Source organism: Hippoglossus stenolepis, chromosome 1 (genome assembly GCF_022539355.2).
Source record: "Hippoglossus stenolepis isolate QCI-W04-F060 chromosome 1, HSTE1.2, whole genome shotgun sequence".
NCBI classification, from domain to species: Eukaryota; Metazoa; Chordata; class Actinopteri; order Pleuronectiformes; family Pleuronectidae; genus Hippoglossus; species Hippoglossus stenolepis.
The window spans coordinates 16,780,811-16,794,690 of NC_061483.1; the positions used below are offsets into that span (position 1 = coordinate 16,780,811).

The 13,880-nt window shown below is 44.6% G+C and overlaps 1 protein-coding gene across 3 annotated transcripts in view; it reads right to left on the reverse strand.

Annotated features, from left to right (window-relative positions):
* The window catches only part of mafa (v-maf avian musculoaponeurotic fibrosarcoma oncogene homolog a (paralog a)), a 78,462-nt gene extending 64,820 nt beyond the window's left edge, over nucleotides 1-13,642 (reverse strand). Inside the window, exons 1-2 of one of the 3 annotated variants that reach the window (XR_004695044.2) lie at nucleotides 12,143-13,642; nucleotides 4,258-4,323 (exon numbers count right to left, since the gene is read on the reverse strand). Coding sequence is in view for 1 of the 3 variants with exons in the window: in XM_035151387.2 (XP_035007278.1) it covers nucleotides 4,296-4,323; nucleotides 12,143-13,110 (996 nt within the window). In the remaining 2 variants the exon portion in view is untranslated. The remainder of the gene's footprint in view (nucleotides 1-4,257; nucleotides 4,324-12,142) is intronic. The other 2 variants (XR_004695043.2, XM_035151387.2) reach the window with 2 other exon arrangements.
* Nucleotides 13,643-13,880: the final 238 nt, after the last annotated feature.

Consider the following 13,880-nt stretch of genomic DNA (forward strand, 5'->3'; position numbering starts at 1 on the left):
TAACTCTGTTAGGGTGCCGCTCTCGTTGCTTCTCTTTCACCCTGTATCTTCTCTGATCTCCCGTCCCATTGTCACCCTCTGTATACATTTCTTTAATGTGGCACGAGTGTGAAAGATGAAAGATGAGAGAGGACGCTGCAGGACTCTGCCGAGCTATTTGCTCTGTGCCGCTCTGTCTCCCTCTGGCCCTGTTTGTCAGAGTGAAGCGAGATACTGAAAATACTCCGGAAACATTTGATATGATGCAGTGGCACCAGGCGACTTTCACTCTTGCTTTATGAAACACTGAAATATGTTGTGATTCCAGAGCGGTGCTGAACTCTATAAGTATAAATGCAGGCCCGGCCTCCGCAGAGGACCCGCACCCTGGGTGAATGACTGTGAGAGTTGCTGTATGGCAGGATGAAGTGTGTTCATTTCCTTATTTATTGACTCACTTGCTTTTCTCTGAGTGTTTGAAATTAATAACAGCCAGCAGAAATCAGACAGAGGGATGAAAATCAGCACTTTCCCTGCAGTGAAGCCATTCATCAAGCTAACGAGGGGGAGAATAGGAGTGGAGGAGGTGCGGAGGGGGGGAAAGTGACGTTTGGAGAGGGAGCAGAGAGAGCGGGAGGGAAGCAGGTGCAGTGTGGGGCGGAGGGAGGGTGAGGCAGGGAGGGAGGGAAAGTGACGTCGGGAACAGAGGTGAGGGGAAGGAAGCTAAGTTTGTTTGTGAGGAGGAGGAGGAGGAGGAGGAGGAGAGTCATTTTGAGGATAGCGGGGCAGACGGAGGAGGAGGAGCCATACGTCATTCTGAAATGAGGGGAAGAGACAGAAAGAAAGACAAGTTTGACATTGGAGTATAAATAGATAGGAAAGAGAGAAACAGACAGCTTCCTCTGGAGTGACTGACCGAGAGATAGGCACAGAGAAACAAGGCCGTGTAGAAACAGTACAGGGTCCGTGTCCTTGCTAATTGCTACAGAATTACATATTAGACTTCAGTAATAATGTCCAAAATGAGGAGGTTACGCAAGTGTCATCTGGTTTTTACAATCGGCAAACTATCACGATGATGAGGACTGTACAAAACAGAGCTCTCGTTCACTGTCACCGACGCTGGTGTTTTACTTCCCTCCCTTCCACTGATGGTCGATGATGGGCCTGCCCTCTCACGAAAGCCTTCGCCCCTCCGATGACTTGGTCCCGCGCTGCTCCGCCTCCCTGACAGTCCACCAGAGACCCAACAGTATCTCACACCAAGAGGGGGGCTGACTAAGCACTTACCGCTGAGCCTCTCTCCTCAGAGCGAGAGAGGAGTGCCACGCTGAGAACTCTGCCACGGGAAAATAATTAGCAAAGTGGAGCTCTGCCCAAATACACTGAGCTAAATCTAGTGCCACTTCACATACAAACGCAGCCATAAATCCCCTTTCTTTCTTTCTTTCTTTCTTTCTTTCTTTCTTTCTTTCTTTCCTCCACATCTCTCTGCCTTCCTTTCTTCGTTTCATTGATAGTATCTTTCTCACAATCAGGTGTAAAAATTTGATTTTCTTGTTTAGATCTTTCTTCGTGCTCACATATTTGAAGACATTGGTTTGTTGTATACTAATACTCAATGTAGAGTAAATTTGGCTTCCAGTAAGTTTGTACAATCCTCTGTGATGAAGAAACTCCCACTTAAAGCCTCTGGCCTCTGCCTCTGTGCCGGATGCCTTGCAGTGACGCAAACTGTACCCATCTCACTGTACATGGATATCTGTGATTTTAAGTATAAAGTTAGACCACAGTGTCTTTGGCCACCGGGGCTAAATATAGTGCGCTCCTCCTGAGCAGTCTCCAGTTTCTCACTCCTTTCCGAGAGGCAGGTGGAGCGGAGCGGGGCTGGGGAGGGGGAAGGAGGGATAACACCCAGTCTTGAATAAATCATCCCTCGACTTTTGACCCATATGGAGCAGGAGGTTGTTTTTGTACTTCTGCTCTGCCACCCCACCCCAGTCCTCTTCTCTCTCTGGCCTCTGTACCGCTCCTCTATCTCATTCATTTTCTCCTCCACATGACAGGTCAATTTGGATCGATTTCATCTGCCCTCAACGTCTCAACATCCTCGCACCCAGAAATAGAGCCCTGTGTGATAGAGGAGCCTCTGACTAACCGTTACTGTGAGCACGCAGCTCAGAGAGGGGCAGAGAGGGAGAAAGAGGATGGGAGAACCAAACTGCTTTGAAAACATGCAATTTGCTGCACGGAAGAACAACACTGATATAGAGGAGGAAGAAACACTGGATCGTTATCACTAGTTACAGTGTGGGTGACGCTGTTTCAGCAGGTCTCACCCAAACCAGCCAGCTGCGCACTTGTCACGTGGTCAGTGGCCTTGTGTACCTGTTACTTTATGCTAATGTTATCACGCACACATGTGCACATGCACTCAAGACCAACACACTTCCCCAAAATCTTGCACTCTCTTCGCTTTCTCACGGCCTCTTTCACACACTTACGGTGCACATAAACACACCTGGCCTTTTTTCTCCGTCAGCACATTCTGGGTGCTCCAGCTCCCGGCTGGGCTGAACTTCAGTGTCTCCTTATGTAGCGAACCCCTGAGGTGTGCCTGCCTTCACAAGACACGCACACACCAGTCCCAGGTGAGACGCACTGGAAGTCTCATACAACGTTAACCTCTCTTGATGTCCTCGCCAGCTCCACATTTCACAGAGTAAATATATATGTGAGACTAATCTTTTTCTTTGCAAACGATGGGATAGAGGCACATGAGCACCGTGTCCTGGTGGCGTCTAGGCTGTCCAGGCCAGAGTCGGGACACTCTTTCCCCAGGCAAGGACGCCGAGACCTGGCTCTCCGTCTCCATCACTCAGTCTGTCCTCCTGGAGCTACGTGGCCAGACTGCTCATCACCCCCCCCCCACCAAACACACACAAACACACACACACACACACACACACACACACAACCCTCACCCTCCTCATATGCATGGATTTGCATAAAACAAAGACAAAGCTCTGCCTACAACGTCTGCCATGGTTGAAACCTCTAAGAACAGAATCGACCAGACCACACCGCACGCAGACCCTGAGAGCCGGGCTGGCAGGTTGTCAGACGTCACTATATGGAAGCGGCATGGCAAGGGACCTCAGATTTACGACGATGACTAAGATAGACACCCTCATGGTTTTCCACTTTCATTTGCTAAACATCCGTTCCCTTGGCATTGTTTATATTCTTCACCCCTTAGCAGTAAGCAGAGGGCACCTAATTCACGGTGATGACGTGGGAGGAGAATCAGAGCACTTAAAACACTTCATCTAAAGATGATTTGTCCTTGTCTTCCCTGATGGCTTTTGTCCTTCTTCCCCTCTGGAAGTTAAGTGGAGCTGGAGAAAGGCCAGCCACTGATCCCACACCCCACTCAAACACAATCAAGTAAATAACACTAGATACAAATACATGCATGCACAAACACACACACGTTGCACATTTTCTACCCCCCCATGGTGGAACGTCATGAATACCAGCTCATTCTTATGTATCATGACCAATCACATCATGGGGAACGTGCTGTGGAACAATCAGTGAAAACATTAGAGGAACTATTGGGTTTGCAATATACATTTGCCCGTGGTTCCTCTCTGTCTCCGTGAATTGATTTCAGGACGAGGAGCTTATTCTTCACTCTGTCTCTCTCCCGTTGTCCGAGACACTCTTCTTTTTCTCTCTGCCTTTTTCACACAAAATCTGAACTTGTGATTTACATTTGAATGGGCGACTATAATCTGCTGGTTGCGCTGTTGATCCACGACAACTGCAAACCTCTGTGTTTCGTGTGTTTGTGTGTGTGTGTGTGTGTTCATGGATTTAAATGAGGTAGCAGAATGCATACTGCAGTCAGTGAAGTTACGGCAGATGGAGAGAGACGTGATGGAGAGAGATATTGTCAACATAAAGAAGGTGTGCGCTCTTTAGCATATGAATATGAAATGACACTACAGTACATTATATGTCTGTTATAGAAGATGTGCAATATCCTATTAAATATGAAATTCTAATGAATAATTAATGACTGACTAATATAATGTCATTGTGTATGCCTATAATGTAATAATAATGCCATACTGTATATATAAAAACCGTGCTTGATATTATATGTACAGCTTTGTTTTACAAATCCAACTTCACTCGCTGCTATGAAGTAGAAATTACAGGCAGGAACAAAACGAAAAAAGCTTAAAGAGATCAAGTGAGAAGTGTTATTACCTCAGGAAGCCAAGGGCACAGAGGAGCGGGGCTTGAAATCACAGATGGAGGAATTTTCTCGATGACCTAAAAGAGCAAATGAGATCAGACAAAACACATCAGGATGGATAAATGAGTTTGAAGGTAAATACACATGGTGCTTTCGCCTTTTTGCTTTTCTCTTTCTTCTATTGTGCCACTCTCACGCTGTCAGACGCACACACACACACACACACACACACACACACACGCACGCACACACACATAGACCCATGCACGCACACACGCAAACAATCACAGAGAAACAAGTAGATCCATTCCGACTGAGATTCACTCTCACCTTGTCTGTCTGCTGAAATACAGTACATGTATCATAGTAAGCGTTTGATGCGGAAGGAAATGTAAAAATTTGCATGCAAATAGATTCCACAGGCAGAACCCATGCATCAAAACATTGTAACCACAAGAGACAAAAAATAAAATATCTAAGCACACAGTTTGCCGATTCTGAGAAAAGGCAAAACAGTGTCGTGCCCGGCCCTTTACTCCTGCTCATTTCATTGAAGTACATAATTAATTGTTATTTTTCAGCAGAGAAATAAACCACCTCATGAGTGACATTTTCCTAAGCACCCCTTCAAAAACACTCACAAGTCCTTATGCTGCTCTGGGCAGGTCCAAATAGACTTTTTTTTTTAAATTGCCTATAAATGTTGCCACACAAGTGAGAAAAAGTGCTCAAGTGGGAAGCAGGGTTCCTTTAAAACGCTAAAGGAAAAAAATCTGTTTCAGAAATGCTTTGGCCGTGCACTGCAGTGAAGGAAATTTTAAATCACCGGATTTTAAAATAAACGCCACATAACTCAGTTGGACAGAGTATATAGACGTGCAGGAAAACAGAGGGGATGCAGCACGATGATATTAGTACTGCAGCAGGAAAAAAAGCATCTGAATCACAGAGTATAAACTTTCATCAGGGTGATATATGTTGGTTTTGATGAGAAAGCTGCAGTGAAAAAGCAGGTTTGGGGTTGGCTCCAGAATAAAAGATACTCAAGAGCAGACATGTTGGTGCATATCGCCTGTTAGAAAAGAATCAAAATATCTCATTTTCTTTTCATTCATGTCACACGTGGTGGTTGAGGACATTGTAGGTGCTACGGAAAGAAATATAAAATACTATTCTGTTCATGCAAAGAAATATCTGAATATTGAATTTGTATTCTTACCAAATCTTGAATGGATCTGCTGCAGCGCAGTGTTTAATGAAAAGGATGCTTTAAAAGTTACAAATGCGGAAACTAATTAACTTTTTGTCCCCACTGTATGTTCTTTGTGGATTATTATTATTGTAAGAAATGTGAAGACTCTATGCCATTTTGAAAAACTAATCCCTCTTCCTTTTTCTTCCTTTCAACTCTGTCACCTTGTGTGCAAAGGGACTGCTGAGAGATGGTGTTGCATTTATTTAAGTCACAGGCTCATGGTTTGGGTCCATTTACAGACATATAAAATTACCCTAGCAAGTCCCGACCACCTCATTACCAACATAACCTGCAGCCAGTCTTTCAAGGACAACTCTCTAATGACACCGCGCGCGCTCGCCTAATGTCTGTTTGAAGCACGCAGTGACTTTCTGCCACAGAGAAGGAAAAGAATGTATAGAAAGAGCGAAACCCACTCTGATAAAATAAGCATCTAAATTGATCCCTGATGTCCGTTTCGTTCTGAATAAGCGAGTGTCTGTGCTCTACTTCTCATCCTCGCCGGAAAGTGAGAGGAGTCTTTTTCGACCCTGTGTCTGCTGAGACTTTCGACAGACTGTTTGCAGATGTGGCTGCCACCTGGTTGTGTGGAGACACCTGACTAATCTGTTAACTCGTTATTTTCACTACATCATTAAGTAACTAATTTTTTTAATCATAAATGGTTGTTAGACAGTTAAAGTAATTGTCTGTTTTTTTGCCAGACTTCTTTGTTTAAATAAAGTTACTAGCAAAATAAAAACATGAAACAAACATTTAACACTGCTTAGACTTTTCTCGCTCTTGTAGATCTGTTTCTTTTTTCAAACCATAATTAAAGTGTTAGCTCAGGACTGACATCCAGTTTCACACGCCCACTTTGATTCACGACTTGTTTTGTTGTGTCTTTGCAACACCCACAATGTAACCCTCGCACAATGTGGCTTTGAAAATAACTAACTGCTCTCCGTGATCATTGCGTTTGGCCACGAACAGCACCGGACGATCTCCATTACACTTCTGTGAATGTTAAACTCGTACAAACGCTGCCTTATTTTTATCATCCTTGTTTCAACTTGACAGAGACTGAGTGGTTTTCTCTTTTCAGCTACGTGGGCTGAAAAAAAAAAAAAAAAAGAAGATAAATGTTTGGCAGCATGAAACTAAAACTGCCAGGCATCGGCCAAGTGCCACGCCTGCCCTGTTCTACACACTGTTCTTCTCTTAAGGTAGAAGTCGTGCTGCGTACATAAACACTCTCTGTGTATTTCGACCTACATATATTCATATAAACATACAAACTAATATTATAGTTTTTACATACTCCAAAAACCACTTACACTAAATGTTGTTTTGCCTTAAACTAATCAGATGTAGTTTCCTCAGAAACAAACTTGCGTAACAAAAACAAGCATGCTGCGAGTGTAACTCTAAGACAGTGGTGAAATACAGGAAATGGGTTAAAAAAAAAAATTGGCAGTGAGTAGTCTTAAATTTACTGTGTGCTGTAGCATGTCGGATGTGAATGTACATCTCATTCAGTGGGCTCTGGGCAGAGGAAATGAGCATGGGCTCCCCAGGGCAGGGATTACTCTAATGACTTTGAGAGCAGCCTTGTGCTCTGTAACTTCTGACCTCTGCTCATCCTCTTCCCCAAAAGACGACAAGAGAGGCACACATGCATGCACGGACACACTCGCACATTCAAGCCCACGTTTTTTCTACTTAGCCACCAATCGACCTCTCGCACAAGCCGGTGTGAGTTTAAGAGATGCAGAGTCACACACAAAAACGGCAACACAATGGATTCTCTCCATCTCTTCCTCTGGAACCATCATAACTCTGTGAGAATTCCTACCCCCAACCAGCCCTTATTTTTGGTTCTGTCAACTGGCGTACTGCTACTTGAGTGAACACTGCTGCATCTTATGCTGTCAGCCCGCATAGCGCCAACGTTCCATATGAGTGCATCATTGGAAGATCGATAGATTTATCACTTACGTAACCATAGCGCATCGGTGCCACAGATATAAGAGAGGAAACATCTTTTGCAAATTACATCCGTCTTCACGAAAATGTCACTTAGCTCGTAGACCTAAGTATTTGAGTCGTATAAATGCCAGAAAAACAAGGAATGTCATGCTGTGAGGGTAAATCTGCACAGCAACATTTATTGTTTGTGTGTGTGTATTGGTGTTTGTGCTGGTGTGTGTAGGCCAGCAAGTGTGTTTTCACTTCTAGTGTCTATGTGGTTAGCGTGTGTTTAAGTTTAACTGATCTCTAACAATGAGGAATGAATCAAAATAAACACGCTAAAGAGTCAGACAAGGCGGCTTTAAACAGAAACCCAATTTTCATTTTTCACATTCCACTCAGAACACATAAAAAAACACATCACACAAATGCACAGCCTTTGGAGAAGCACAGCCCGACTCCCAACTACAGAAGAAAATGATCTCCCCTTTAATATGGCAAGTTAAGAAATGTATTCTTTAAAGAGGGGGAAAAGAAAACAGTTATCCTGCGTGAAGTTGTTTATTACATTGTTGTAGTTAATATGAAATATCAAAACCGAGCAGCACTATAGCTCAGATCAAATAGATGTAATTAGATAAATTGAGGAAGAAGGAGAGCGGCTTGGCTGTAAATTGCATGGTGTGTGCATGCAAAGACCCAACGATGGCACAGCTGCATGGAGCTGCACTCACGATTTATCATCTCTACATCGCAGGAGCCAGTGGCCCACACCACTATTAATCATCAGCAAAATCATTTAATTCAGCCCGAGCCCGCCTATTGTCTCAGCTTCTCCCCTCACTCTGGGCAAATCATCCACCACAGCAGCAGCATGCACCTCAGAGGAGATCACACCAAACAGAGTGGGATACAAGTGTTGAGTTAAAACTGTCTCTTTTTTTCTGACAGGCTATTTAGCAAATCATCACTGGCAGATGGTGCGGGAGGGGGCTTTTCTGTAAATTTAACAAATATAAAATTTGAAACTGCAAAGTCTTCTGTCAGTGCAAACACTTGATCACTCCGTGCTTTGTTCACACAGTGACAGTGTGGTAATTTTCTATGAAAGGTGCCTTTGTGTATGTCCTCTGCTCACATCCTTGCGCGACCCTAACTGGGGCTAAGTTGCAAAAAGCTGATGAATCCAGACAGAATCTGTCCTCAGAAACCTTAGTGTGTTTTTCAAAGTGTGTTTTGGCACGTTGGTCTTCCTGTTTCAACAAACAAATTGTTCTGGGACAGTGTAACAAGATGCCCACGAGGCTATATTCCTTGTCCCAGAAGTTACAACAGAATTTTCCCTCCTGTGCTTTAGAAAAGTGGCCATTTTTCCTCAGCTGGTGCATCAGCGCAGTGAAAAAAGTTATGTTGAAAGACGTCAAAATGAGATGTCACAACGCTCGCTGAGATGCAAGGTCGGGCGCAGCAGGGCTGAGGCTCTTCTGCTCACCGCAGCAGCTGACTTGTATTGGCACCTTCTCCAGCGCCCCCTCACATGCCTGACATGACTGTGCCCTCACTGCACCCCCCACCTCACCCCTCTCTCCGAGAGCATGTCTGCTCCAGGCCAAACATCCCGGCCCACTGACAAACAGGATAAAGCGAGGTGAAATTGGGAAAGCCAAATGATGACATGCTAATGACAGTGAGCACACAGTGACTGAGAAACACAGACAGCAGGCACACAGTCCACACACACACACACACACACACACACACACACACACACACACACACACACACACACACACACACACACACACATCAGGAAGCAAGTGATATGAAAAAGGGCAAATGGAAAGTGCAAATATGAAAACATGCAGTCAGAAGAAATTCACATGTAGAGAAATCATCCTTTCATACTGTTATTCATGGAAAACACACACTCACACATGCACACACACACAAGCATGCAGAGAAAGAGAGAGAGGGATGGGGTCTTTCTCTCTCTCTCTCACACCCACACACACACACACAAATCACAGGTCACATTTGACAATAAATGAACAGGCTGCAATATGTTAAACCATAACCACACATGAGGATGGAATTCATGGCTCTAAATCTGTTAAATAGAAAATACAAAGATCAGATTTCATTGCACACAATTATTTGAGTGTGAAGATTTTTTTTTAATGGACATGGTGTGAAAATGATAAAACGTTGAAGGATCATTAAAATATTTTTTCATTCATTATTTGGGGATTTTTTTTTTTAAAGAAAAATAAATGTGAAACTTGTATGGGACAGTGTCTGATCAATTCATATGTAGGCCACTGCGTGTCCGACTCTTTTGTGTTTCCATCAACTTATCTGTAAACCGGACTCGTTTTCACTCATGCGTCAAAAACGACCAGGGTCTCAACCGTAATTGCTTTCCAATCGTTTTTTGCGTAATGGTTCTGCGTAAATTTGTGGAAAACTTTATGATGGAAAAAAATCGTGTTTCTGGTTGTCCCAATTATGAAATGAGTGTTGTAGGAAAAACACACTTAAAAGGAGCGATGTAAAGATCAAATGTGGTGCAGTCATCTCCTCTCTGATTCTTTCAGTCACAAAAGCATGAAAATGCAAAATCTCAGGACAAGTGAAAAGAAAAAGTGAGAAACTTATTGAGGACAATTACATACATTTATTGCATATCATTTAATTGTATGAAATGAAAAAACGAGCACATATGAACATCACATATGGTTAGTGAGTGAAATAATTTTGCACAGCAAAATATATATATTTTTATATATATATACTATATATAAGATGAAAGATTAATTAACATATTCTCAAGATTTGTTGGCGGATGGTAAACCTCCTCATTTTTTATACATGCAGGGTGTCAATCCCTGACCATCTAACAATGTCCAGACATTATTGATTATAATAATTGTTATTGCTTTGAGTTCGCTGAAGACAAAACAACCTCCTCCTGAACCGATAATAATAATAATAATAATAATAAAAGTATCAAAATGTTACGATTTTCGGTCGTAACAGATGCCTCTTTCCTCTCCTTGACATGTGCAGTTTAATAACGTTTCTTTAACTTCTACATACAGGCGACATTTTCTTTCCTCTCTCTGTGCATTTCAGTCCCAAATGTGTCGGTTCGTTGGAGAAACACAAATCTAAAAAAAAAAGCATGGTGATTTACTTTGATTTCATCTGTGAGAGAGTGACCCAAAACCCTCGATAGTTTATTCGTTTTAAATACGTGTGGCGGAGATCACTTGTGTTTGAAGCACATGCTGCAAAATCGCTGCTCACGCACTGTCACAATATGGAGACGAGCCAACCTCTCGATGTTAAAAAATACTTCATGTGCAGCCGTCTCACCTTTAATGATCTTTACGCATCAACCTGTAACACATGTTATCTCTTGCAACTCAGATTGTAAAACTTTTGCACTTAAATTACGCTGTAAAAAAATGATTCAAAAAGGTTGACAAATGCACAATGGAATATCTTTTAAATAACAATATAGGCGTTTGAGCAACAGTCTACACTTCCAGGAAATGGATCGGTGGTTTTCCTCTATCAGTGAAGTCTTTCCTCTTTTCCCCCCTCACTCGCACCATGCAGGATCCCCGCTGATCCACTTCCAGCAGTGGACGCATATTGCGCATTCACTGCAGCCTGTGTAATGACAGCCGATGGTGGTGCGCTTCAACACAGCTGAAATGCACTTGGATAGGTTGCAAGGGCTCTGTCTGGGTGTGTGTGAGTGTGTGTGCGTGTGTGCGTGCGCGTGTGCGTGTGCGTGTGTGTGGTGGTGGTGGTGAGGGGGGAGAGGGGGGTTCCTGTCACTTTTTTGTTTCAAGTCCCAAAAAAGTGAGGAGGCCATAAATGAATGAATGCCATGCTGGAGTCACCCGACAAAAAAAAGGACATCTTCAAGCACAGGAAAAAACGAAGAAAAAAGAAAACCCGTACATGTCCAGCATGCAGGGCAGTTCAATAACAACATGTCTTAAAAAAAACAACAACAACAACGAACAGTTTGTCATGAGTACAGTCTTTTGTTGCTCAACACAATAACAAGCATGAGATGAGGTGGCGTCAAAACGGCTGCAGGCTCTCAATCCTCCAAGTTTGGCAGACAAAAAAAAAAAGAAAAGGTAAAAAGACCCACCCCCCACCCCCCCAAAAAAACAACAAATAAAAAAGCATTCTGTCGATGGATGCAGTTTAGACAGGGATCTGTACACTGAGTTCGAAGTGAAATGATGGAGAAAAACAAGTTGGTGAGCTGAGCGCCTGCATGCACACTTCGTATACTGCTGCGTAAAGTTCATGGATCAACTTTGAGGAAATCATAAACACCGCAAATCTAATGAACAACGATGAAAAAATCTTGACAGACAGACTACGAGCTAAGATACTATGTATGACAGCAAAAAAAAGAAAAAAAGTAGATGAAGGTTTTCTGAATATGCCTCTTCAAAATTAATAGAGCTTTCCAAAGTCTTGTTTTCAAAAAGATGTATAAAATAAAAAAATTAAAAAAAGTTGACACGTTAGTTCTTGGTCTATTGGCTTTGGGTCAAATGAGAAAAAAAAAAAGTTTCATAATGAAAACTTTTTTAAGCGGGGGGTGAGTAACTCAACTGATATTCTTTTTTTTTTTTCACGATAATGTCGAGACTCACATGAAAAACTCCGGGGATGAAGGGTTGTTGTCGCTGCTGGATCCATTTTCTCTGAAGCCGGTGCTGATGAGCTTCTCATACTTTTCTTTGTACGCGTCCCTCTCCCGGACCAGCCTGGAGATCTCCTGCTTTAGGTGCTCGACCTGCTGGATGAGTTGCGTCTTCTCTCCCTCCAGGACGTGCCGCTGCTGGACCCGCTTGTAGCGGCAGGACTGCGCGTAGCCTCTGTTCTTTAGGGTCCTCCTCTTCTGTTTCAATCTGATCACCTCTTCCTTGCTGACCCCCCGTAGGTGCCGGTTGAGCTCCCGCACCGACATGGTCACCAGCTGCTCGTCCGAGAACCGGTCCTCCGGGCGCAAGTGTGCTTGATTTGAGCCAGAAATGCCGTTGCTCTGGCCGCCGGGCCCCTGGTGGCCGCCACTGTGGTGGTGGTGGTGGTGATGGTGGTGGTGTGCCCCTCCGTTCTGAGCCGCCGCCGCAGCGATGACCGCCGACACCACCGCCGCGGCGGACCCCATCTCTTCCCCGGCCATGGTGCCTCCTGCCCCGGCTGCGCCAGCGAACTGCTGGCTCCTGGAATAGCCATCGAACGACTGGAGCTGGTGACTGCTGTTGATCAGCGCCTCGACTGCGTCTTCGGGGCTGAAGCCCAGCGCCTCTGGATTCAACTGCTGTTGGTAACCGGACATCCAGTAGAAATCCTCTATGTGTGACTTCTGCTCGCTCCCCGAGCCCGGACTGGGCGCCGAGAAGCTTGGGGAAGGGGGCACCGAGCTGCAAGGCGTGCTCATCGGGGTGGAAGACAAGGATCCCCCGGCGATAAGGCGACTGCACTGGCTGATGTTGCGATCGGGCTCCACCGGCTCCTTTTTCACTTCAAACTTCATCAGATCGAAGTCATTAACATATTCCATGGCCAGGGGACTGGTGGGCAGGTCGGAGTTGCTCATTGCCAGCTCTGATGCCATCCTCTTGCTGCTGCTGCTGACAGTCCTCCAAGCGGGGTGAAGAGCAGCTGTCAAACTGGGCTGGTTGGGAACAACGTGAGCCAGTTTGATTTTTACGCGTTTGTCTGGAGAGTGAAAAACGAGCTTTTCTTGGTCCCCGGGTGCAGCCGCGGACTCGCGGGCGTCAGAGCGCAGGAGTTTTTCTGTGGTGCGGAGTCTAACGCACGGACACAGCGGTGCCGCGCGCACGAGCAGCGGAGTCCCTTTTCAGCATGTGAAACTCGGCGGTTTTGTGTTTCAAACATTTAACACTTTACGCTTTTCTTCAGGGAGACATTGCACAAGCGGCGAGAGAGAGAGAGGGGGCGAGAGGCAGCCGCGCACGTTGGAAGCCGCTGACTGGTGGGGCGATTTTTTAGAGGGATCACACAGCAGATGAGTTTAAGAGCTTTGGAGCGGCCCTGACGTCAGGCTGCAAATGGGAAATTGACTCGGACGAAGAGCCAATAGGGTCGCACACTGCGAGAGCTAATTAACATATTAGTAACCTGCAGAAAGCAAACTTTCCTCAACTGTCAGAGGCCGTCAGCTGACTGTCAGCCTCTCTGACTGCTGCTCCCCAATCTGACTTTTTACACCCAGCGACCATTTCATCCACCGGGTTACGTTTTATTTCAGTTGAATGAAGTGGAGCGTGCACGCTGTTAAAACCTGAACATGATCGTCCCAATGTGAAGCACCGAGGAAAATAAAGAGAAAAACCTACACGTAAAAGACAGTAAGAAAGAAAG